This window comes from Bos grunniens, chromosome 25 (genome assembly GCF_055505025.1).
Source record: "Bos grunniens cultivar Pamir isolate PY7600 chromosome 25, Bosgru_T2T1.0, whole genome shotgun sequence".
NCBI classification, from domain to species: Eukaryota; Metazoa; Chordata; class Mammalia; order Artiodactyla; family Bovidae; genus Bos; species Bos grunniens.
In genome coordinates, this window is record NC_141189.1 from 22,707,047 (window position 1) to 22,732,351 (window position 25,305).

The window sequence follows — 25,305 nt, forward strand, 5'->3', positions numbered from 1 at the left end:
TCCCAGGCTCCTCTGTCCATGGAATTCTCCAGGCAAGAATAGTAGAATGGGTAGCCATATCCTTCTCCAGAGGATCTTGTCAACCCAGGGATCAAACTCTGGTCTCCTGCATTGCAGACAGATTCTTTACTGGCTGAGCCAACAGGGAAGTCCATATATACATATTGATGTTCAGTAGCTCAACTGTGTCCGTCTCTTTGTGACCCCATGGACTGCAGCATGCCAGGTTTCCCTGTCCTTCAGTACCTCCCAGAGCTTGCTCAAACCCATGTCCATTGAGTAGATGATGCCATCCAACCATCTCATCTTCTGTTGCCCCCTTCTCCTCCTGCCCTCAATCTTTCCCAGCAGCAGGGTCTTTTCCAGTGAGTCAGCTCTTGGCATCAGGTGACCAAAGTACTGGAGCTTCAACTTCAGCATCAGTCCTTCCAATGAATATTCAGGGTTGATTTCCTTTAGGATTGACTGGTCTCCTTACAGTCCAAGGGACTCTCAAGAGTCTTCTCCAGCACCACAATTAGAAAACATCAATTCTTCAGCACTCAGCCTTCTTTATGGTCCAACCTTCACATCCATACATGACTACTGGAAAAAACCATAGCTTTGACGATATGGACCTTGGTTGGCAAAGTAATGTCTCTGCTGTTTAATAAGATGTCTAGGTTTGTCATAGCTTTCCTTCCAAGGAGCAAGCATCTTTTAATTTCATGGCTGCAGTCACCATCCACAGTGATTTTATATATATATATATATAAAATCATATATATACATTATATTAAATGTATATACATATGTGTGTATATATATATACACATTATATTAAAAACAGAGGTGAGAGCTCAAAACACTATTCATTTTTTATTTTTATTCTTTATTTTTTTCGCCATACCTTGCAGCACGTGAGATCTTAGTTCCCCAGCTAGGGACTGAACCCACACTCCCTGCAGTGGAAGCATGGAGTCTTAACCACTGGACCACCAAGGAAGGCTCTCTGTAATGTTATTAATGTCTATTCTATATGTGATAGAATGTGTATATGTGATATGACATGTGTATATGGAATTATGATTTTTGTTTTGCTTTCTAATTTTACAATGGTATGCTACTTAGCACTTCTCAAATCTGTGTTCACTGATATTACATTTGTAGCTTGAAATTAGCCATGTTAGATGTATTAACACCATGAAAATTAGTGTAAACTTCTGCTTTGTTTTGTTGATTGTCTAATCCAGGGGTCAGCAAACTTTTTTGGTGAAGAGCCAAAGAGTATTTTAAGCTTTGCAACCACATGCAGTTTCTGTTGCATAGTTTTAATTATAAGCCTTTAAAATGTAAAAATTATGCTTAGATCTCATGCGTGCATGCGTGCTCAGTCATGGCCAACTCTTTGCAACCCCATGGGCTATAGCCTGCCAGGCTCTTCTGTTCATGGAATTTTTCCAGGCAAGAATACTGGAGTAGGATACCATTTTCCTACTCCAAGGGATCTTCCTGATCCAGAGATCAAACCCGCATCTCTTTTGTCTCCTGCATTAGCAGGAAGATTCTTTACCACTGCACCACTGGGGAAGCCTGTTACTGTACAAAAATGGGCCAAAGGTTGGATTTGGCCCAGGAGTGATAGTTTGCCGACCCCTGGACTAGATTTAAGGAAGCAATAAAATGTTAATAATGCAGATTAACCCAAAATAATGCAGATTAAACTCAAAACTGTCATGTCTGTAGCTGGTACACTGTGGAAAATATGAGAAATTCAGAACTATTCTTTCCAGTACTAAAAACCTATCATTCAATTAATCAAAGAGGTTGCTCATGTCGTGGCTGACTGAGTGCAGTTCTGAAGTGTGTCTTCATTATTTGTTTTGTCTTACTCATTAACATCAACAAAATATAAAACAATATTTAGGTTGGAACTACACTCCTTGGTTAATGACATGGGTGACTTTTTTTGGAATTGAATGATAATCAAGCATTCATCCATAGTTTTGATTTCATGATTTTTGTTGCCAATTATAGAAACTTCTAATGGAATGTGGACTTTGGAAGAAATAGCAAGTTATGGGACTTCCCTGACAGTGCAGTGGTTCAGCCTCGGCTCTTCCACTGCAGGGAGTACAGGCTCAATCCCTGGTGAGGGAGCCGGAATCCTGCGTGGCTCACCCTGTGGCCAAAAAATCAGGAAAAAGAAAAAGAAATAGCAAGTCATGCTGAAATTATAGGTAGATGGAATTTCCAAAAAAGGAGTCATGTTTTATTATGATTTGTAAGTCATATACTGTACATATTTTTATCAGTAAAATTTATAATAAAATGACATATGTATATATGCTTACTTTTTTCCCATAGAGCCAATCATTAAGCATTTCTATCACATCAGTGTGTCCCAGTGTCTCATGCTGGATGTGTCTTATCACTCCTGGATGAGAGAATCTAGACAGGTGCACAGAGTTCGAGTCAGTTAGATGAAGGTGGGTGACTGAACTGAAATTTCTGGTTCTCAGCCAGTTGAGAGAGAGAAGAGAAGACAGAGAGACAATGAGAGAGAAAAGACTGAAGGTGACAGAAACAATCAAAGGCACCCTGACTCTCCCCTCTAGTCCTGTTTTATTTCCTGTCCCAGATGCCCATGAATTTATCTACTGCATCCTTACCGGAAACCTCTCTTTAAGACAGCTGAATTCCTGCCTCTTCACAACCAAAAGCTCTGCAACCAAGACAGTGAACCACATAAATCTGGACTATATGAGTCCTCTAATCCTGGTCCCTGAGTTTCCCAAATCTGATGACTATTAATCACAGGGAATCTACAAACAATGGTGATAAAGTATTACTTAATGAAAACGGGGGGCATGTATCACTAATAAAATCAGTCAAATAAGCAATATGGGGCTTTAAAAAAAAATAAAAGAAAGTGGCACACATAGGTAAGTTCTGGGAAACTCAAAGCAACTCATATAGCAATTCAGGGGTAAGGAGTGAAAGGTTGTGTTCAGGCAGTGAGACCACTTGGAAACGGCCAACTTAATTCATATTTAATGTTCTTTTAAAAATATTTATTTATTTGGCTATGCTGGGTCTTAGTTGTGGCATGCAAAATTTTTTAGTTGTGGCATGTGGAATCTTAAGTTGCAGGACATAGAATCTACTTCCCTGACCAGGGATCGAACCCAGGCCCCCTGCATTGGGAGCACAGAGTCTTAGCCAATGGACCACCAGGGAAGTCCCCATATTTAACATTCTTATTATGGAGTCAAAAACTTCTACATTTGATGGACTTTTATTTGTTTGTTTGTTTTATTTTTTTTCTAAACAAATCAGAGGTTATAAAGAACAGTTTTGCCCTCTGGCATAATGTAACTCTATGAAAACAAGCAACTGAAGTTCATTTGACTCTTGTAATGGCTGGTGTCACCCTCAGAAGGCCCCTGTGTAGTCTGTCTTCTTCCTGATGGAGAATGGGCTCCAAACCAGGATCTGAATTGCTGCGATGCCCAGTGGGACCAGGCAAATCAAATTAAACATGGCCTCATGAAGATCTAAGATTGTACTGAGAGGGAAAAAAATATTGAAACACAGTTAGTTTCTCCAGTGGCTTCTTTTCTTATTAACTCAAAGCTATACAACAAGAAGTTTCAGAGAAGTTTTGATACCTATTGAGTCCATTTAAAAAGTAAATGTAATTTTATCAAATAATTTTGATTCTTTCAAATAACTGAATAAGTAAATAATCCCTACCTTCCGGTTGGTTATACCAGGGGAGGCTGATACATACTCCTTTGATCACAATGCCTGCAGAGAAGTGCTGTGGCCACAGTGAAGGGCCCCACACTGGGCACAGGAGGACAGAGGTGGAGGTGGTACAATGCATATGTGTATCTACATACTCATATCACTTTCGTCTTGAAATCACCATCCAGAGAGTTTCAAAGAGGCAGGAGCTGGGCATTCATTTTTATTACTAAACTGACTTCCCTTCTACACAATTTGAGATTATGAGAGGAAACCAGGCTTAATAATAATATTAAGAAATGACACAACTTTTTCTGCCAAGAACTTCATTAAGCCCAAGATGCCTATGGTTCTCATCATTTATTAAGCCCAATATGCCTATTATATTTAGTAGATCATACTTTTTCATTCAAATCATACACAGCAAAAGAGGCCTCCTGGTTATTTGGGGGCTGATTATATGGTTTGCAGCTTCTCTTTGGTTACTTGGGCTATCTAAAACAGCACCTCATTAATTCAGCCAATTGAGGAGATAAGTGGAAAGGTCAAACTATATGGTACAAGAAAAGGAGGTGGTTTGTTATATTTCATACCAGAATCAGTTGATATTACCAGAACCTATTGATATTACCAGAACCTATGTATCATTCACTCATTTAAAAAATAGGTATTGTGTGATTATTAATGTGCTAGGCATTGGGTTCAGGACTGGTTATCCAATGGTGCAAAACTGAGTTTCTACTTCATGGAGCCCACCTCCCAGTTCTGTAGATAGACCTTAATCAAGTCATCATAAATAAGATTGACTTACCCATGATTACAAATGAAGAAAAAATGCTGAGATGAAAAAAAGCAAAGTATTAGATAAGAGCTCATAGTCAGAGCATTTGCAGGTAGAGTCTGGAGAAGGTTCTCCCAGGGAAGTGGGATTTGAGCTGAGTCCTGAAGAATAAGTAGATATTAACTAGAAGACCTCTGAGTAGAATCATGGGAAAACATCCAAGCATTGCTACCTCCACCTCTAAAGGCCACAGGCAGGAAAGTCTTGGGCGCTCTGGACTGGATTGTGTTTGCTTCCTATTACTGCTTCACAAAACCACTCTTCACCTTGAGTCCTACTCAATCCAAGAATTGATGACTATGACTTTCCCATTCTTTGCTCCTCTGCTGTTACTTTCTGGGCTCTGAGACAATCACAAAGACGTGGGCCATCAACTGGACTTCCCAACACATGCTGACTGTAGCCTCTAGAAGTAACAGAGGAGCCCATAATGCTGTCAGGATTCAGTTACATTTCTGCTCCACCCAGACTATCGATGGAAAGCTTCATTTCTAGGTGCACATGGTGTTTTGTCTTCCTAGCATTTCTTCCTTTAAGAAAAATCTTCTGCCCTCTTCCACAGTAAGCCTGTTTCAGTCCTGAAGATTCATTGGACGTCGACTACCCTGCTCCCACCCCAATGTCAGGCATACACCGAGACCTGGTCAGAGTCAGGCTATAGCTACTGTCTCAGGAATGCACATGTGACTCATGCAAAGCCTTTCAGAGTCCAGCTCAGAGCTTCTGCTGTGCTACTGGGACAAATGTTTCCTCTAGGATCTGAGTCTGTAAGCCCATGTAAACCTGGGGTTACCTTGCTGCCACGTGGTAAAAGTTTGCACTCAACACAGAGGGAAAGTCACGGGCAGAGAAACAGATTCCTAACATCATTTGAGTACTACTTACACCAAGCCCAGCTCTGTCTGACTTTTCAATTATATGAGCTGGTAAGTTCCTTTTTCATTTGATCTTACTTCCACTGAGTTTCTGTCACTTGCAGCTAAACTGGCCTGAAAATTGTATCTTTACCATTGGCACGTATGTCCAAATTACCATAATTTGGCCTCCGACCACTATAGGGATGGGATTCAGTTATTTCTAATTGGTCATTACTAAGAAAGACACAGGAAGTTTGAAAGACTGATCACAGATTTCGAGAATGAGAAGACAAGGTCATGACGATACTTTTGAACTTGATGTAGATATGTAGAAACATGATGCTTCTCTCCCCACCTTTGACTACTCACTGACTGGAACCACAAGACAGACCAGATCGGGGGACTGGGTCAACAGTGGGTGCAAGATGCCAAAAAGTAAGGGAAAATCAGGTTCCACGTTGTTAGTATTGTTGTTCAGTCACTAAGTCATGTCTGCCTCTTTTCAACTCCATGGACTATAGCCAGCCAGGCTCCTCTATCCGTAAGATTTCCCAAGCAAGAATATTGGAGTGGGTTGCCATTTGCTTCACCAAGGGAATCTTCCAGAACCAGGAATTGAACTTGCATCTTCTGCCTTGGCAGATTCTTTACCACTGAAGCCACCAGGGAAGACCAAGTTCCACTTTGTCACAGGCTAAATCACACACTTCTTAAACACAGAGAAAAAGAAAGGAAGTGGCCTAATCAAGACCTTTAGTGAACAAAAAAACCACAGAACCATGACCATGAACTGCTAGTCAAGGAATTATACAGTATGTGCTCAAAGCCCAGTGTTTCATGAAAAGACTGGTTTCTGCTTGGCTGAGGCACCTGTGTGCTTTTTATCTGAGTGCTTAACAATAGGACCTATTGTCCTTCTGCATTCTCTAGTTATAGCAGATTCCAGTTTCAGAAATATCAAGAAATTAGATTCCAGCTGATATGGGTTCTCTCTGGGAGATTTCTGATCTTAAAGACAGAATTGTCTTTTTCTCTTTTTCTCCAGGGTGAGAGGAGGCGTAGAGAACATCTGTGATAATCTGCAGGCGCAAAGCCTCCAGTGAGTGTGCTGACAACATTACAGGGAGAGAGCTGTAGGCTGGAAGTTCAAGGGAAGGCAGCAGAATGAACATTTAAATGACTAAGGTAGTTTGATAAATACCATGTTGTAGTCTAACCCCCAATGCTTTCAAGGCTGACACCATTATTACTGAAGCTGCAACCATTTTCATTTCCATATTACTTCACTGAATCACTTGATGCTCTTCAAAAATTTCCTTGATCTTCCTGCTCTTTTCTTAAGATTTCCTCTTTCTTTTAAGATGTTATTCTAATCTGGGAGAGATGCCCATGATTTAGAGAATTTCTTTTCCTCTTTCACATTGCATACCCTCTACTGGGATACGGATGAACTTAGAGAATAGCAAGGAGAGATAAGAAGGGCTTCTTAAGCCAATACAAAGAAATAGAGGGGAACAATAGAATGGGGGGAAAAAAGAGATCTCTTCAAGAAAATTGAAGATTCCAAGGGAATATTTCATGCAAGGATAGCACCATAAAGGATGGAAACAGTAAGGACCTAATAGACGAGGAAGAGATTAAGAAGAGGTGGCAAGAATACACAGAACTATACAAAAAAGGTTTTAATGACCCGGATAACCACAATGGTGTGGTCATTCATCTAGAGTCCAGATATCCTCGAATGTGAAGTCAAATGGGCCTTTAGGAAGCATTACCATGAACAAAGCCAGTGGACATGATGGAATTCTAGCTGAACTATTTCAAATCCTAAATGATGATGCTTTTAAACTGCTGCCCTCAATATGCCAGCAAATTTGGAAAACTCAGCAGTGGCCACAGGACTGGAAAAGATCAGTTTTCATTCCAACTCCAAGGAAGGGCAATTCCAAAGGATGTTCAAACTACCATACAACTGTGCTCATTTCACATGCTAGCAAGGTAATGCTCAAAATCCTTCAAGCTAGGCTTCAACAGTATGTGAGCCAAGAACTTCAGATGTTCAAGCTGGATTTAGAAAAGGCAGAGGAACCAGAGATCAAATTGCCAAGGGAAAGCAAAGGAATTCCAGAAAAATATCTACTCTTCCTTCATTAATTATGCTAAAGCCTTTGACTGTGTGGATCACAACAAACTGGAAAATTCTTAAAGAGATGAGAATATCAAACCACCTTACCTGTCTCCTGAGAAGCCTGTATGCAGGACAAGAAACAACAGTTAGAACCAGATTTGGAACAATGGACTGCTCCAAAATTGGGAAAGGAGCACATCAAGACTATATTGTCACCCTGCTTATTTAACATATATGCAGAGCTCATCATTCGAAATACCAAGCTGGATGAATCACAAGCTGGAATCAAGGTTGCTGGAAGAAATATCAACAACCTCAGATATGCAGATGATAGCACTCTAATGGCAGAAAATAAGGAGGAAAGAGCCTCTTGATGAAAATGAAAGAGGAGAGGGGAAAAGCTGGCTTAAAACTCAGCATTCAGAAAACTAAGATCATGACATCTGGTCCTATCCCTTCATGGCAAATTTTTGAAGGGGAAAAAGTTGAAACAAAGACAAATTTTTATTTTCCTGGACTCCAAAGAAGGCTGATGGTGACTGCAGACAGTGACTGCAGCCTTGAAATTAAAAGACACTTTCTCCTTGGAGGGAAAGCTATGACAAACCTGAAAGTGAAAATTATTCTCACAGTCGTGTCCGACTCTTTGCCACCCCATGGACTGTAGCCCACCGGGCTCCTCTCTGTCCATGGAGTTCTCCATGGCAAGAATACTGGAGTGGGTTGCCATTTCCTTCTCCAGAGGATCTTCCCGACCCAGGGATCGAACCTGGCTCTCCTGCATTGGAGGCAGATTCTTTACCAACTGAGCTACTAGGGAAACCTAGACAGTGTATTGAAAACAGAGATATCACTTTGCCGACAGCAGTCTGTATAATCAAAGCTATGGTTTTTCCAGTAGTCATGTACGGATGTGAGAGTTGGACAATAAAGAAGGCTGAGTGCTGAAGAACTGATGCTTTCAAATTGTAGTGCTGAAGAAGACTCTTGGGAAGGAGATCAAACCAGTAAATCCTAAAGGAAATCAACCCTGAATATTCATTACGACTGATGCTGAAGCTGAAGCTCCAGTACTTTGGCCACCTGATGCAAAGAGCTGACTCAGTAGAAAAGACCCTGCTGCTGGGAAAGACTGAGGGCAGGAGGAGAAGGGGACGACAGAAGATGAGATGGTTAGATGGCATCACTGACTCAATGGGCATGAGTTTGAGCAAACTCTGGGAGATAGTGATGGACAGAGAAGCCTGGCATGCTGCCGTTTATGGGGTTGCAAAGAGTCAGACATGACTTAGTGACTCAACAGCAGCAGAGTGACCAGTTGGCCTTTTTATGCTTTCAGAAAGTCAGTTCCAGCCTTAACATTTTTAAATGAATCTCTGGTAGAAAAATAATACTGAAGCTCTGCTTATAATTTCATTCACTCAAATATTTATTGCTCACTTATTGATTTAGGTTCTTACAATGTAGAGTAAATAAATCAATAATGATTCTTACTTTCAACAAAGTTTATGTTCTAGTGGAGGCAAAGAGACGATAAATATATTTATCTTATAATAAGAACCTTTGCTTATGGCAAAATGTTTGCACCCAATTTTCTCTCACAATGACCTACTTTTGAAAGAAAAATATCTACCTGCAGCTTATTACATTCTAAAATATTACTGTCTGGTATCTTAGCTTACTTTCTTAGCTTAGCTTTCCTTGCTAAACAATTTGTAAATTCAGCTCTGTAGGTAAAGGGGTCCACAAAAGTCATCCTGTCACCTCCAAACCTATCACACTGGGGCTCTTCCACATCTGAAAACTAAAGCAAAGTGGGCCTCCTTTCCACTCTCCTTTTCTGCTATCAATATAAGCTCAAAAATGTATACAATTAGAAATGTTGCTTCCCAATTGGATCAATGAAATATGTTGATGGCTAGTAGTGTAGAAATAAACATCTCTTGTTAAAGAAGTTGATATCAAAAGCAGTGTTGTGAGTGCTCCTACAAAGAAGTAGGAGCCCAGGATGGAAAAGCCCAAAGAAACCTAACTATGGTTTCTGTGGCCATACAGTCTTTTGAATTAGGGTCCAGAATACCTGAGTCCACGTGAGCTATTACTTCCTCAAGAAGAAATTTCTCCTTTCTAGGGTGATTCATAGGGTCTCAAAGAGTCAGACACAACTGAAGCAGCTTAGCACACTCACAGGGTCAGCCTGATGAGCCCCTTGTAAGAAGAGTGAGGGCATAACACGCAGGGCAGACGTTCTGTGTGCCAGGCCCTGTTTGACATTTTCCTCTTATTGCTACTGGTTTTCACAATAACCCTGAAGAAGACACTAAGGCTTAGCCAGGTTTATTACATCACCCAACATTCCACAGCTGTTTGGAGCTGAGATTTTTATCTAGATTTAAACTAAAGATCTCTCCAGGGGGAAAAAAAAGGTATTTATAATATAAATTTATTATAAGGGAAAAAACCCTCATTTTTGAAGGAGAAAGTCATATACTCTCTGCAGAAATGAATTCAGAAACTCTTGTGAAGAGACAACCGTCTACAACAAATATCAAGAACAAGAAAGAATAGCTTGAGAAGGACTTCCCTGGTGGTCCAGTGGTTAAGAATCTGCCTTCCATTGCAAGGGACGCAGGTTCAATCCCTGGTTGGGTGACTAAGATCCCACATGCCGTGGGGCAGCTAAGCCCATGCACTGCAACTGGAGAAGCCAGTGTGCTGCAGCTACTCAAACAACTGAGCCTGTGTGCTCTAGAGCCCACGCTCCACAGGAGAAGCCCAGGGACCACACGGGGGAAAGTCAAGCACTGCCACAAGAAGCCCTTGAGTCACGACAGCAGAAGCCCACGTGCCACAGCCAGAGAAAGCCTGTGCACAACAAAGACCCACTACAGCCAAAAGGTTAAAAAGAGGAACTTGGTAGATCACACCAGTCAGAATGGCTGCTATCCCAAAGTCTACAAGCAGTAAGTGCTGGAGAGGGTGTGGAGAAAAGGGAACCCTCTTACCCTGTTCGTGGGAATGCAAACTAGTACAGCCACTATGGAGAACAGTGTGGAGATTCCTTAAAAAACTGGAAATAGAACTGCCTTATGACCCAGCGATCCCACTGCTGGGCATACACACGGAGTAAATCAGAATTGAAAGAGACACGCATACCCCAATGTTCATCGCAGCACTGTTTATACTAGCCAGGACATGGAAGCAACCTAGATGTCCATCAGCAGATGAATGGATAAGAAAGCTGTGGTACATATACACAATGGAGTATTACTCAGCCATTAAAAAGAATACATTTGAATCAGTTCTAATGAGGTGGATGAAACTGGAGCCTCTTATACAGAGTGAAGTAAGCCAGAAAGAAAAACACCAATACAGTATACTAACACATACATATGGAATTTAGAAAGAAGGTAACGATAATCCTGTATGTGAGACAGCAAAAGAGACACAGATGTATAGAACAGTCTTTTGGACTCTGTGGGAGAGGGCGAGGGCGGGATGATATGGGAGAATGGCACTGAAACATGTATAATATCATATATGAAACGAATCACCAGTACAGGTTCGATGCATGATACAGGATGCTCGGGGCTGGTGCACTGGGATGACCCAGAGGGATGGTATGGGGAGGGAGGTGGAAGGGGGGTTCAGGATGGGGAACACATGTACACCCATGGTGGATTCATGCTGATGTATGGCAAAACCAATACAATATTATAAAGTAATTAGCCTCCAATTAAAATAAATAAATTTATATTTAAAAAAAAGGATTTAACTTCTGATACACCTGTTTTTCTTTGCCAGAGGTTGGAGGCTATTGTTAACGTTTCCAACTATAAAGACTAAATGGAAAAAAATACGATCATAATATTTCTCCAAAGAAAAATCTTTAGTGTTGGTTATATCCTCCTTAGGACATAATCTTGTCCTCAGGCGGTCCCTTTGCAATGAAACATTATGACCCTTATTTATAGAGGAAGAGAAGTAAGCCATAGGGAAAAAAATCAACACAACATTGATAATTCCGTGGCAAAACACAGGATATATATTATTATGGTCCAATGAAATTCCAGATAGAAATTTCCTACACAAAAATTTTCATATCACAGCCTCATTTCTGACACTATTAATAAAGTTTTTCAGCTTCAATTAGAATCTTTTGGGCAAAATATTACAAATAATTTGGAATGCTACAAGTGCTCACATGTTCATCACAGGTGGAATATGGACTTACTATAAGAAGCTCATTAAAAACTGATTATCCCAGGACTTCCCTGGTGGTCCAGTGGCTAAGACTCTGCACTCTCAATGCAGGGGAGCCAGGTGTGATCCCTGGTAAGGGAACTAGATTCCACATGCCGCAAGTAAAAAGTGTTCCTACACGCTGCTTCAAAGATCCCATATGTAGCACGTAATACCTGGTGCAGCCAAATAATAAACATTTCTTAAATTCTAAAAAAAAAAGACTGATTATCCCAATATTCTTTCTAGCAACCCCAACGAACATACATGCTTATATGTGCATGCATGCTCAGTCATGTCTGACTCTTAGCAACCCCACGACTGTAGCCCACCAGGCTCCTCTGTCCATGGGATTATCCTGGCAAGAATACTGGAGTGGGTTGCCATTTCCTTTTCCAGGGGATCTTCCCAAGCCAGGGATCGAACCCACATCTCCTGCAGCTCCTACATTGCCAGGTGGATTCTTTACCACTGAGCCACCTGGGAAGCCCATATCCTTATATGTACACAGTTCATATCAACAACTGTAAGATATTTTGTATATATTTTAATCTTTTGTTCCCAAACAGACAGTGATGGGGAAGGTGAAAGTCATGTCTCACCAAAGTACAAAATTTGAGGCTCTGAACACATGGAGAGTTCTAAATTGCTGAGTATTTCTAGCTCTCCTAGTGATACTATAGCAAGATGCATAAACTCCTCAGAGAAAGGGCTATTTTTTTTTTTCCTTTTTAGTCCTCTGTGCTTCATCAACAGCCTCATAAAACAAGAATATGTAAAACTTTAATAAAGAAATTCACAATAAGCATATCATAACTACAACAGAATCAACAGTATAACATAGTTTTGATACTCTGAGAGAACAAAATCCACCAGAACCAAGTATAATACATAAGACTAGTTCATTTCTACCCTAGGTAACGTAATCTTTAACACTAAATAAGACTACTGATTTCATCCTAATATGAAACAGAAATCAGGATAGATTCATGCCCAAGGATCTCCAGGCTGTCACTATGGTAAATCTCTATGGCAAGTACTTGTTTTCAAAAAAACAGTTTTAAAATTGATTCTAATGATTAACTACATAGAGTTAAATACCAAGAATGCTTTCGTTATTTAAAAAACATAGGGTTGAGACGCAGATATAGAGAACAGACTTGTGGTCATAGTGAGGGAAGGAGAGAGTGAGACGAGTGGAGAAAGTAGCATAGACATATATACACTAGCATGTGTCAAACAGATAGCTTGTGAGAAGCTGCTGTGTAACACAGGGAGCCCAGCCAGATGCTTTCTGATGATCTAAGGGTGGGTTGGTGGGAGGGGAGGGAGGCTCAAGAGGGAGGTGGCATATGTATAATTATGGCTGATTTGCCCTGTTGTATGGCAGAAACCATGACAACACTGTAAAGCAATTTTCCAGCAATTAAAATTTGTTTTTTAAAAAAGCAAGAGTTGAGGTTTGTTTTTTTTTTTTTTTGTCAGATATTCACCCTGAAGCAACTCATCTTGGTTCTGCTTCTTTGCTAGAGTTGAAGACAGTATTGTTTACTCTGTTATTAAGAGAAAAGTCATTTCCTGAACTTTTGTTGCAAGTATAATTTGGGAAGTATCTATTGTGAGGCTTCCAGAACAAAAGACAAGAAAAAGGAAGGCTGCATATATAATATTTAAAAACACATTTGTATGTATGGCAGATTGATCTAGAAGACTCTATTTGGGTATGTGAAGGATCTTATTTACAGTTCCTGTAAAGTGTTTACAGATGACACTGTAATTCAGCAAGGAAATTGACAGACTTTGACCATTGGGAAAATGTATGTTTCTATTGCAGAATATGCAGCAAGCGGCAGGAATTTGGCCAGGGCTAAAAGACAGTGCTACCACATGGAGTCAGCCCAGGGCTGAGCCCCCGAGGGCCAAGTCTGTGCTCCTCCTGCACGGTGTGCGCCTCTTAACCTTGGACTTGGCTCATTGCCCTGGACTTTCCGGTCTGCCTCCCCCACTAACACCACGTGAACTACTAAAAGGAGAAAAGGCAGCATGTCGTACAACTCCTTTATCTCGGCTTCCAGCTCAGTGCTAACATCCAGTAGGTACCCCGCAAATGTTTGCTAATAAAAGCATGCAAGCATAATTAATTGACCAAATGGACAGAGTAGTCCTTTTTCTATAATACACTAGAATTTCACTGTTGTTTATTTTGTATGAAAAGTGTGGACTTTCTTGCAATTTTTAAATAGAAACTGCATGTATAAACTAATCAGGCAATCAATTTCTAATATTACTACATGAAATACCTTATCCCCTATAATTAGAAGAGAAGACATGTTGCTTTTCTTGCCTAAGTACCTCTCTTATGAATCTCCAATAATAACAAGTTGAACCATTACATTTACAGGTTACTGCATAGATTTACTAAACTTAGAAAAACAATCTACCCCCTGCAGAACAAACATTTCTCTAACTATAACAAAGAATCACAGACCATCTTTCAAAATTCACAGTTGGAGAGAATAATATCCCTGAACCAAATAGCTCTGTATACTGTAATAGTAAAATATTAATCAGAAAACTCACTTGCAAGGAGGAAATTTACTTCAGATAGACATTTTTGCTAACTTTGTCACACTGGTGACTCTCATAGCACTCTCTGATCATCAGCCCATATCCTGCTAAGTATACAGTTGCCTCTGGACTTCAGTCGGACCCTTTCAGATTGGCAATAACTATGTGAGGCCACGAGATGCCAAACATCAAATTATCAAAGATAAATGATACTTGAGTGCCCTGAACAAGTTGATAACTCTAAAAAATGCTTATGATATCACAAGACTAGCCTGCCAGCGTGTCTGGTTGTCAACATATCTATGCCTGAGTCAACAAAAATTAGTCTCCAGGGCCTCTGTTTTCAAGGAAGTCAGTCTGTAGGTCCTCCACATCGGCTGCACACTAGAACAAGCGAGGGAGCTTTTAGAAGTACTGATGCCCAGATCTCACCCCCAGAGAGTCCAATTTCACTGGTCAAAGGTGTCACCTGGGTATCAGGACTTTTTCAGACTCCAAGCGATTCCAGTGTGCAACGTGCTTGAGAACCATTGCTTTAGAGCTTGTGTTTCTCAAAGAAGATTTGGAGGAGCACCAAGTAAGTGCACTCTTTTTCTCTCCATTGCTCTCACATCCACCAGCAAATGAGCTTTGAGTCCTTTCTACCCCAGAGTCTGTTCCTCTCCCCTTTTATTAATAGTCACCATGGTTTTCTTCTGCAACATGGTTTGAGGCTTTTAAGGCTGCTGGGATTTCAAGCAGCTTCCCTATTGGAGGTAGAAAACATTCACTTGCTAGATGGAGAAGCTAAGACTGAGAGTTTCTTCAAGTTCTACCAAAAAATGTGTTCCAGAACAGTCCACATACAATTCTTTCATATGTGACACTCATTGCTTAACACACAGTTACCCAATTATCAGTCATGCCTCCAAATCCAAGGATTACTAAATTCTGTTGATTCTGATGCCCTAATCTCTCTTGGGTCGGGCTTCTCCTCACCTTCCACATGAAAGTGCTTTAGCTCAGGCCTTCATCAGCATTTCTCATATAAAACCAACTCTGGCCTTCAAATTATTCTTTCTCTAAGATTTGGCTAACCTCACTTCAAACCATTCTCCACATCTCCAGGGTGATGTATTCAAAGGCAAGTATAACATTATTACCCCTTGGTTTAACAACAATAATAGTTCATTCCTTTAAGGAGCAAATCCACACTTCTCAAACTCTGCTGAACCATGTGCAGTTCCTCCAAGCATGTCAGGTGGCCTTTCTGTACTTGCACAGACTCCTGCTACATTTTCACAGTTCATCTGAGATCATTTCCTTGCTACCCAGTCTGAAATATGTGCTCAGATAATGTGTTCTTCCACAGCATCCCACACTTACTTATATCGATAACACCTAACACATAGCATTATGATTTTCACTATCATTAACTGTGAGCTTACTCAGAGAAGGGTCTGCATCTCGTCTCTATGTTCTTTGGGCTCAGCACAGGAGCTGGTATACAGGTAAGTTCAGTAAATATTTGTTGAATGAATGCCCCATCATTTCACATGTCCATGCTTTGCAATATTCATTCTCTTCCCTGGTTACTTCCAGTCTTCATTTATAGTATTAATGTCTTCATTATAGTATTACTGTCTCCTCTGAAATGACTGAAGCATCTTTTCCTGTGTACAGCTTTCCGGGACTTGGTTTCTGAAGCAGTGTCTGTCACACCCACATTTTAGCCACTGTTGTATGTTGTATGTACTTCTAATTATGGCGCCTACCACTCTGTTCTGCAATTGCCTGTCCTTGTAATCTATCACCTTTACTAGACTGTAGGCTCCTCAGTGGCAGCAACCTATTTATCTTTGTATCCTGAGCACTGTTTCTATAATAGGTGACCAGTAACTAGGGTTTAATTCCCTCCCCCCTCCAGTCCTTTATAGAATACTTTAAAACAAAATTCAGATTATGTCTTGCCCAGGTTTAAAAGTCTTCAATGACTTCCTTTACCTCCAGTAGTCTTTCCCAAAGTACAGTGTCTGTACTCCTGGTAGTACATGTGATAATTTGCAGATGATACACAATAGTTCTTTTTATTTTAAGTACTTAAATTTGTTAAGAAAATGAAACCCACCAAATAAATGATTCCATGTATACTTTTTAAGTAATTTAATTTAATTTTTATTCAAGTATAGTTGACTTACAATGTTGTGTTAGTTTCAGGTATATAGCAAAATGATTCAGTTTTACATATATATCATGTATACTTTTGCTTATGATTTTTAAGTTTATGATTTAAAATAAATTTAAAGAAAAATGTTAAGTAAATAATAGTACATAGAGTACTCACATAACAGAAGTTTAAAAGTCATCACATTTGGGACACGCTGATGAATATGACTGAGAGACTGTAAAAGCAGCCTCAGCCCCCGACCTTTCCAGTCTCACCTCCCTCCAGCTGCCATCAAGCACAATAATATATCATGTGTTATTAAACTTCAGGTTTCCCATGTCTCACTCTTCTCATTCACCTATTTCTCACAGCAGCCAGAAGGATGCTATTAAACGGTAAGTCCAATCAGGTCATTACGGTGCTCAAAACTCTTCAAGCAAGATGCTTTCATTTTTAGGACATGTAAGCTAAACTATAAGATGTACATAAGCTATAAGATATATGACATGCTACTCCATTTGCAACTTAACCAAATACATGTTATGCATATATACATGCTATATCGCTTTAGTTATGTCTGACTCTATGCAACCCTATGGACTATAACCTGCCAGGCTCCTCTGTCTATTGGATTCTCCAGGCAAGAATACTGGAGTGGGTTGCCATGCCTTTCTCCAGAAATACATATTATATACACATAAACACAGATAAAGCTGATAGGGCACAGTTCAAAACTGTTGAATCTAAGGAGTGGGTGCCTGGATTTTCTCAGTATTTTTATTTCAATTTGTGTTTAAAATTTTTCATAATAAAAAGTTATGAAGAAAAACAGGGGAGGGAGATAGGGAGTAAGTTCAAAAGGGAGGGGATATATGTATACCTATGGCTGATTCATGTTTAGGTTTGACAGAAAACAAAATTCTGTGAAGCAATTATCCTCAATTAAAAAATAAATAAATTTTTTTAAAAGTTCTGAAGAAAAACAAAATGACCTGATATATATAGGTAAAAGGATGGATACTTTTATCTGTATGTGCCAAAATCGATATAGTAAGATATAGTTGAATTTAGGTGGTGAGTATATGTTTTCACTGTACAACTTTTTCAACCTTTTTGTATATTTGAAAATATTTGTAATAGAGATATGAGGGGTATAAGGAAAACTTTAAAAAATCAATTCCTGTCTGTAGAAAATCCAAAAGAACCAACAACTCAAAACAAAAAAGCAATCTCTGAAACAAACAAGCATTTATAGCAAGGTTGCAGGTTAAAAGGTTAACATACAAAAATCAATTGCTTTCCTGGTTCCCTGGTGGTTCAGAGGGTAAAGAATCTGCCTGCAATGCAGGAGACCTGGGTTCAAACCCTCAGTTGGGAAGATCCCCTGGAGAAGGAAATGGCAACCCACTCCAGTATTCTTGCCTCGAGAATTCCATAGACAGAGGATCCCGGTGGACTACAGTTCATGGAGTCACAAAGAGTCAGACTCTACTGAGTGGCTAACATTTTCACTTTTCACTTTCATACCAGCAATGGAACTTAAAACTAAAAGTACTATACCATTTACATTAGCACCCCCCAAAATGAAATACTTAGATATAAATCTAACAAAATATGAAAGAAATCAAAGATAAACTAAATAAACAGATATTCCATGTTCGTGGATAGGGAAAACTCAGTGCTGTCAAGATGTTAGTTCTTCCTAACTTGATCTATAGGTTCAACACAAGCTGTAACAAAATTCCAGAAGATTATTTTGTGGGTATCAACAAACTGATCATAAGTTTTATATGAGAAAGATGAAAAATAGCCAATGCAGCACTGAAAAGGAATAAAGTCAATGGATTGGTATTACTTGACATCATGACTTATTATAAATCTACAGTAATAAGACACTGTTATGTCTATCAATATATGAGATGATGGATATTCATGAAACTTGTGACAGTCATTTCCTGTTGTATGTAAGACAAATCAGGCTTTGCACCTTAAACTTATTCAGCTGTATGTCAACTATATTTCAGTAAAACTGGAAGAGAAAAAATATACTGTGATATTGACAGAAGAGTAGATAATCAGATCAGTGGAGTAGAGTGGAGAGGCCAGAAATAGTCCCACATAAATACAATCAACTGATCTTTGACAAAGGAGCAAATAAAATGAGGAACAGGTTCAACAAATGATATTAGACATCTACATGCCAAAAATTAACCTAGAGGTAGATCTTTTACCTTTTACAAAAATTAACTCAGAACAGATCACAGGGCTAAACGTAAAATGCAAAACTATTTAAATTCCTTGAAGAATAGAAAATCTATGTGGCAATGACTTTTTAGATACATCATGAAAAGCATAGTACATGAAAGAGTCATTGATAGGCTAGACTTCATTAAAATTAAAAACTTCTCTTTTGCCAAAGACACTGTCAAGAGAATGGGAAGACAAGTCATACATGGGAGAAAATATTTGCAAAAGGCATATCAAACAAAGGATTGATACCCAAAACGTACAAAGAGATCTTAAAACTCAGCAATAAGAAAACTAACAACCTGATTTAAATATGGGCCAAAGACCCGAACAGATACCTCACCAAAGACATACAGTTGGCAAATAACTATGTGAAAAGATGTTCCAGATAATGTGTCATTAGCGAATTGCAGATTAAAATGAGATACCACTATACGCCTATTGGGATGGCCAAAATCCAGAACACTGTCAATACCAAATGTTGATAAGGATGTGGAGAAACAAGAACTCCCGGTTCCTTGCCAGTGAGAAATTAAAATGGTATAGTCACTTTGGAAAACAGGTTGGCAGTTTCTTAGAAAATGAAACATATGTTTATAATATTACCTAGCAATTGTGTTCCTTGGTCTTGACCCAAAGGAGTTGAAAACTTGTGTCCACACAAAAACCTGCGCATGATGTTTATAGCTGCTTTCTTTATAATTGCCAAAACCTGGGAACAACTAAGATGTCTTTCAGTAGGTGAATGAATAACAAACTAGGGTACATCTACACAGTGGGATATTTATTCAGTGCGAAAAAGAAATTAGGGCTTCCCTGGTGGCTCGGGCAGTAAAAAATCTGCCTGCGATACAGGAGACCCAGGTTCGATCAGCTATCAAACCATGAAAAGAAATGGAGGGATCTTAGATGTGTACTACTAAGTGAAAGAAGCCAATAGGAAAAGTATGATCCCAACTGTATGACATTCTGGAAAAGGCAAAACTATGGAGACAGTAAAAAGATCAGTAGCTATCAGTGTTGGGGGGAAGGAGGGATGGATATACAGATCACAGAGGATTTTTAGGGCAGTAAAACTATTCTGTATAATACTGTAATGGTAGATACATGTCACTGTCCATATGTCATTATTCTATGAGTTATTTGTCAAAATCCATAGAGTATGTAACACCAAGCACAAACTCTAATGTAAACTACGGACCTTGGTGATAAGGATGTAGGCTCATGGATTATGTACCACTCTGGTTGGGGATGCTGATAGTGGAGGAAGCTGTTTGTGTGGGAGGGCAGAGAATTTATAGGAACTCTGTGTACTTTCTGCCTAATGTTGCTGTGACCCTAAAACTGCTCTAGGACTTCCGTGGTGGCACAGAGTATAAGAATCTGCCTGCCAATGCAGGGAACTCGGAATCGATTCCTGGTCCGGGAAGATTCCACGTGCCAAAGAGCAACTAAGCCTGTGCTCCACAGCTGCTAAACCAGTGCTCTAGAGCCTGTGAGCCGTAACTACTGAAGCTGAGGAGCCCTAGAGCCCGCACGCGGCAATGGTGGAAGCCGGAGCAGCCTAGAGCCTGTGCTCCACAACCAGAGAAGCCACCACAATGAGAAGCCTGTGTACTACAAGGAATAGTAGCCCACGCTCACTGCAACTGGAGAAAGGCCAAACAAAAGCAAAGAAGACCCAGTGCAGCCAATAATAATAACCAAAGTGAAAAGTGAAGTCGCTCAGTCGTAACCCACTCTTTGTGACTCCATGGACTGTAGCCTATCAGGCTCCTCCATCCATGGGATTCTCCAGGCAATAATACTGGAGTGGGTTGGCATTTCCTTCTCCAGGGGATTTTCCCAACCCAGGGATCGAACCCGGGTCTCCCGCATTGCGGGCAGACGCTTTACCCTCAGAGCCATCAGGGAAGCCCAATCATAATAAAGAATCCTTTTTAAAAAAACTGCTCTAAAAAATGTCAGATAAACAAATCAATAAATCCTCCACTACCTCACCATCACCATTTACCTCGTAGTGAAACCAGAGCAATAAGGAAGGGCTGCAAAGACCAGCGGATTTGGTCTCCACCTGCTCACTCTGCTCCAGCCACACAGGGAGCCTCCTCATCAGGCCGAGTGCCAGGCCTGCTGCACTTCAGCGCCTCTGCACTCACTGTTCTTTCTGCCGGGAACACTCCTGCTGGAGAGCACCCCGCTTCCCTCCCACCTTCCTTCAGGTCTTTATTCAAATGTCACCTACTTGGCAGTGAGACTTCCCCATCACCTTATGTAAAAATGCAGCTTTCCCCAAGCCTTCCTGTTCTTCTTGTTTTATTTTTCACCACAGGACTTCTCACCGACTAACACACTATGTATTTTACTTAGCTAATTTCTTGTCTGCCTTCCTCACGCTAGAACATAAGCTCTGGGAGGGCAGAGGCTTCTGTTGTTTTGTTCCCTGCTGTTCACTGCCTTATCACGGAGCCTAGGATGTGGCAGGCTCTGGACCATGTTTGTCAACTGAATACATGAATACCTTCGTGAGCATTCTCTCATGCTTCCAAACACTTGCCACACTGTTTTCTCTGCCTGGAATGACATTCCTCTGGGTTCAGAAGAGAAAATCCACCCAACCTCCAAAATTCAGCTCAAGAAACCTTTCTTTTGCAAAGGGCTCCCTGACTTTAGGCAGACAGAAGTAGGTAGGAACCTCTTCCCTGCATTGCCACAGTGTCCTGTTATCACCAAAGGCTGGTGCGGCCTTAGACAGTGTTTTGCAAGCTGTGGGGCTCCATGGAGACTCCTTATTTATCTTGTATCCCCAGCACCTTTGAACCTGGCAGATAACAGCAGGCCCTCAGAAACATTTGTGGAATGGAATGATAAATGAGTGAATGACATAGAAAAGCAATCCGTATGTAGTTTAGTGTGAATTATGTTGACATTTGTAGCATACATAATTTAAAGAATACCCTTAAAGGCTTCCCTGATAGTTCAGTTGGTAAAGAATCCGCCTGCAGTGCAGGAGACCCTGTTTTGATTCCTGGGTCAGGAAGATCTGCTGGAGAAAGGATAGGCTACCCACTCCAGTATTCTTGGGCTTCCCTTGTGGCTCAGCTAGTAAAGAATCTGCCTGCAATGCGGGAGACCTAGGTTCAATCCCTGGGTTGGGAAGATCTCCTGGAGAAGGGAAAGGCTACCCACTCCAGTATTCTGGCCTGGAGAATTCCATAGACTATACAGTCCATGGGGTCCCAAAGAGTCAGACACAACTGAGCAACTTTCACTTTACTTCACTTCAAAGGTATCCCTACTGAAGTTTGTTTGACATTAATATTTTTTATTATAATTTACTCACAACCTGTAAGTTAATGACTTATACTGTCCAAAGTCTGAGATCTCACCCAGTCATCAATGTAAAAGGTTGAGTTTGCATTCATATTTCTATTACATTATTCCAAAGTGTTTTTTTTACTCTACCTTTTGTTTGGGTTTCCGTATCCAAACTGGTTTAGCCTTGAGAGTATCACCATGGGAGCTAAAGACTGAGCAGGTTTGGTAAATAAAGCATTGATGCCAAAGACCATGGAGGAAAGGGGTGACCTGGAACAGAAAGAAGTAGCATAAGTCTACATCACACACAAACTACATGGATGTATATATGTAAGTGTATATACACTATGTATGTATATGTATACAAGTATCAAGGACCTTTCAGACTATTAAGTCCTCTTTGAGCCTAAATAGACAATAATAGAAACAATCTATAAAATGCTGACCATCATCTGATAATGCACAGTTGTCATAAACCTGCATTGAACAAGCCTGTTTTTCCAACAGAATTTTCTCACTTTCTGCCTCTGAGTCACATTTTGGTAATTCTTGCCATATATCAAATGTTATCATTATTATTCTATTTGTTACAGTGATCTGTAATCAATGATCTCTGATGTTACTACTGTAGTTTGGACATTTCATTTTTTAGCAAGAAAGAATTTCTAGATTAAGGTATGTACATTTTTAGACACAATGCTATTGCATACTTAAAAAACTACCATATAGTATAAACATAACTTTTATATGCATTGGAAAAGCAAGAAATTTGTCACTTGCCTTAGTGTCATATTTGCTTTATTGCACTGGTCTGCAACTGAACCCACAATACTTCCAGCAACAACATGTATTATTTCACAGAAGCCCCACAATCTTGTGAGGAAGGTATCATCACTTCTGTTGTAGGGCTGGGGGACAGACTAGGTTCTGCACAGACATGCAGCTAGCAACTAATAGACCTGGGATTCACACCGAAGTCTTCCTCCTCAAATTTTCTAAAGGATTACTTTAATACATTCTCAGTGAGAATCCTGCCATATCATTTTGTGATAATTAAGTTACATCATATAAAATAAATCAAGGGCATTGCCTGAATAAACGGAAATTTTGTCCATGTTTCAACCAATGATGGAAAACTTGCAACTAAGGAAGAAGGAGAGAAGAAACGGGGGAGGTGAAGAAAGGGAAGAAAAAAGAAAAGGAAAGAGAAAAGATGAGGCCAGAGAACTGGAAGAAGATGGATCTGACCGTAAGACCTTGAGTTTCATCCCTAGTTCTTCAATCTGTGCTTACATTACCCTGGGAAAGTTAACGCCTCAAGAGTTTTAGCTTTGTAAAAATGAGGATAATTATGATTTCATGATAATATAAGAAGATAACTGTCGGCAGTAGATAACTGATGTAGATAACTGCCTCCACTAGACCATCAGAGTCACAAGGGCAAGGGTTATATCTGCTTTGGCTCTCTAAGTTCTTATCTGACGTGATCAGGACAACAGTTGACTGAAGCAAAAAAAAATCATTTTCAGAAGATGAGACATTGACCATTCTATTTCACTTTAACTATATTCATTCTCTTATCTTTTTTTTTTTTTTTTGAGTACAGGTCTGCTGATGAAAGTGCTGTGCTATCTTTCTGGCACATACACTATCCGTACAACAGGATCTATGGTTTCTACCATCAATTATAGAGAGAACCTACAGTTGTTTACAAGGTATTCTGAATACAGAATACTTTTAGATTTTTCTATTTCCCTAAACATTTAAAGTTCTCAAGACATCAGGTTTGATAGTAATTTTTTTATACTTTATCAAGTCGTTCTAAAGCATTTAACTTAGTTTTCATAGAAGTGCTTAATTTCATACATATATTTCCTAAGTTTATAAAATATAAATGTAACTACATGTAATTATAGGGCTTTCCAGGTGTAGCTAGTGGTAAAGAATCTGACTGCCAATGCAGGAGACATAAGAGACCTGGGATCGATCCCTGGGTTGGGAAGGTCCCCTGGAGGAGGAAATGACAACCCACTCCAGTATTCTTGCCTGGAAAATTCCATGGACAGAGGAGCCTGGCAGGCTCCAGTCCATAGGGTCACAAAGATCTGGACACGACTGAAGCAACTTAGCACAGCACAAATGGAATTATAATAACAATTGCATCTGACATTAACCAATTTGAAACAAAAAGTACTGACTCTTAGTAAGGATACAACTTATGGGAGCAGAAAAGCATATGTCTCTTCAAGAATAGCCATTCAGTCAGAAGCATCCAGCATGTGCATAGGAGAGTATGTTTTTAAAAGGGATTTGCTACTACAAAACCTGCTGTATTGTATCCTTAGCATTGACCACAGGGCCTGACATACAGGAGGCAATCAATAAATATTTTTTGAGTCAATAATGTCCACCACACACAGCTGGTATGAAACTTGAATGAGCAAAAGCCATACAGTGCTTGTACACACTGGCATTTGGTAAATATTGGTGCCCTTCCCTTTCCAACTGTTTGAGGCATTTTATTCGTTAGTACCCAGTTTCATTCAAAAAGAATTTGAGTGTTAAAAGATGTTTACTGACATTTCTTCCTGTTAATTTATTTTTTTTAAACTGATTTAAGTCTGTCATTTTTCTAGGCATCAGGGACATAGTTCTGAAACATAAGGAGCTCACCTTCTTGCTCATCACTCCAAATATGACTTAGCAACAAACTCTGAAACATGGAAGAAATTATTTAAAGAAGAAATCACCAAGTTGGGTTGGCAAAGCTTCCTTCAATTTAAGTTACATTAAGAGACATTACTTTGTCAACAAAGGTCCATCTAGTCTATGGTTTTTCCAGTAGTCATGTATGGATGTGAGGGTTGGACTGTAAAGAAAGCTGAGCACTGAAGAATTGATGCTTTTGAACTGTGGTGTTGGAGAACATTCTTGAGAGTCCCTTGGACTGCAAGAAGATCCAACCAGTCCATCCTAAGGAAATCAGTCCTGGGTGTTCATTGGAAGGACTGATGTTGAAGCTGACACTCCAATATTTTGGCCACCTGATGCGAAGAGCTGACTCATTTGAAAAGACCCTGATGTTGGGAAAGATTGAAGGCAGGAGGAGAAGGGGACAACAGAGGATGAGATGGTTAGATGGCATCACCGACTCGATGGACATGAGTTTGGGTAAACTTGGGAGTTGGTGATGGACAGGGAGGCCTGGCGTGCTGCGGTTCATGGGGTC

The 25,305-nt window shown here is 40.0% G+C and overlaps 1 protein-coding gene across 1 annotated transcript in view; it reads right to left on the reverse strand.

Annotated features, from left to right (window-relative positions):
* Positions 1-3,270: 3,270 nt before the first annotated feature.
* Positions 3,271-25,305, reverse strand: part of LOC147345278 (solute carrier family 68 member 1-like) — a 39,202-nt gene continuing 17,167 nt past the window's right edge. The window contains exons 6-7 of the mRNA XM_086375353.1: positions 22,224-22,346; positions 3,271-3,547 (exon numbers count right to left, since the gene is read on the reverse strand). Of these exons, the coding sequence (XP_086231479.1) occupies positions 3,415-3,547; positions 22,224-22,346 (256 nt within the window). The 3' untranslated portion in view covers positions 3,271-3,414. The remainder of the gene's footprint in view (positions 3,548-22,223; positions 22,347-25,305) is intronic.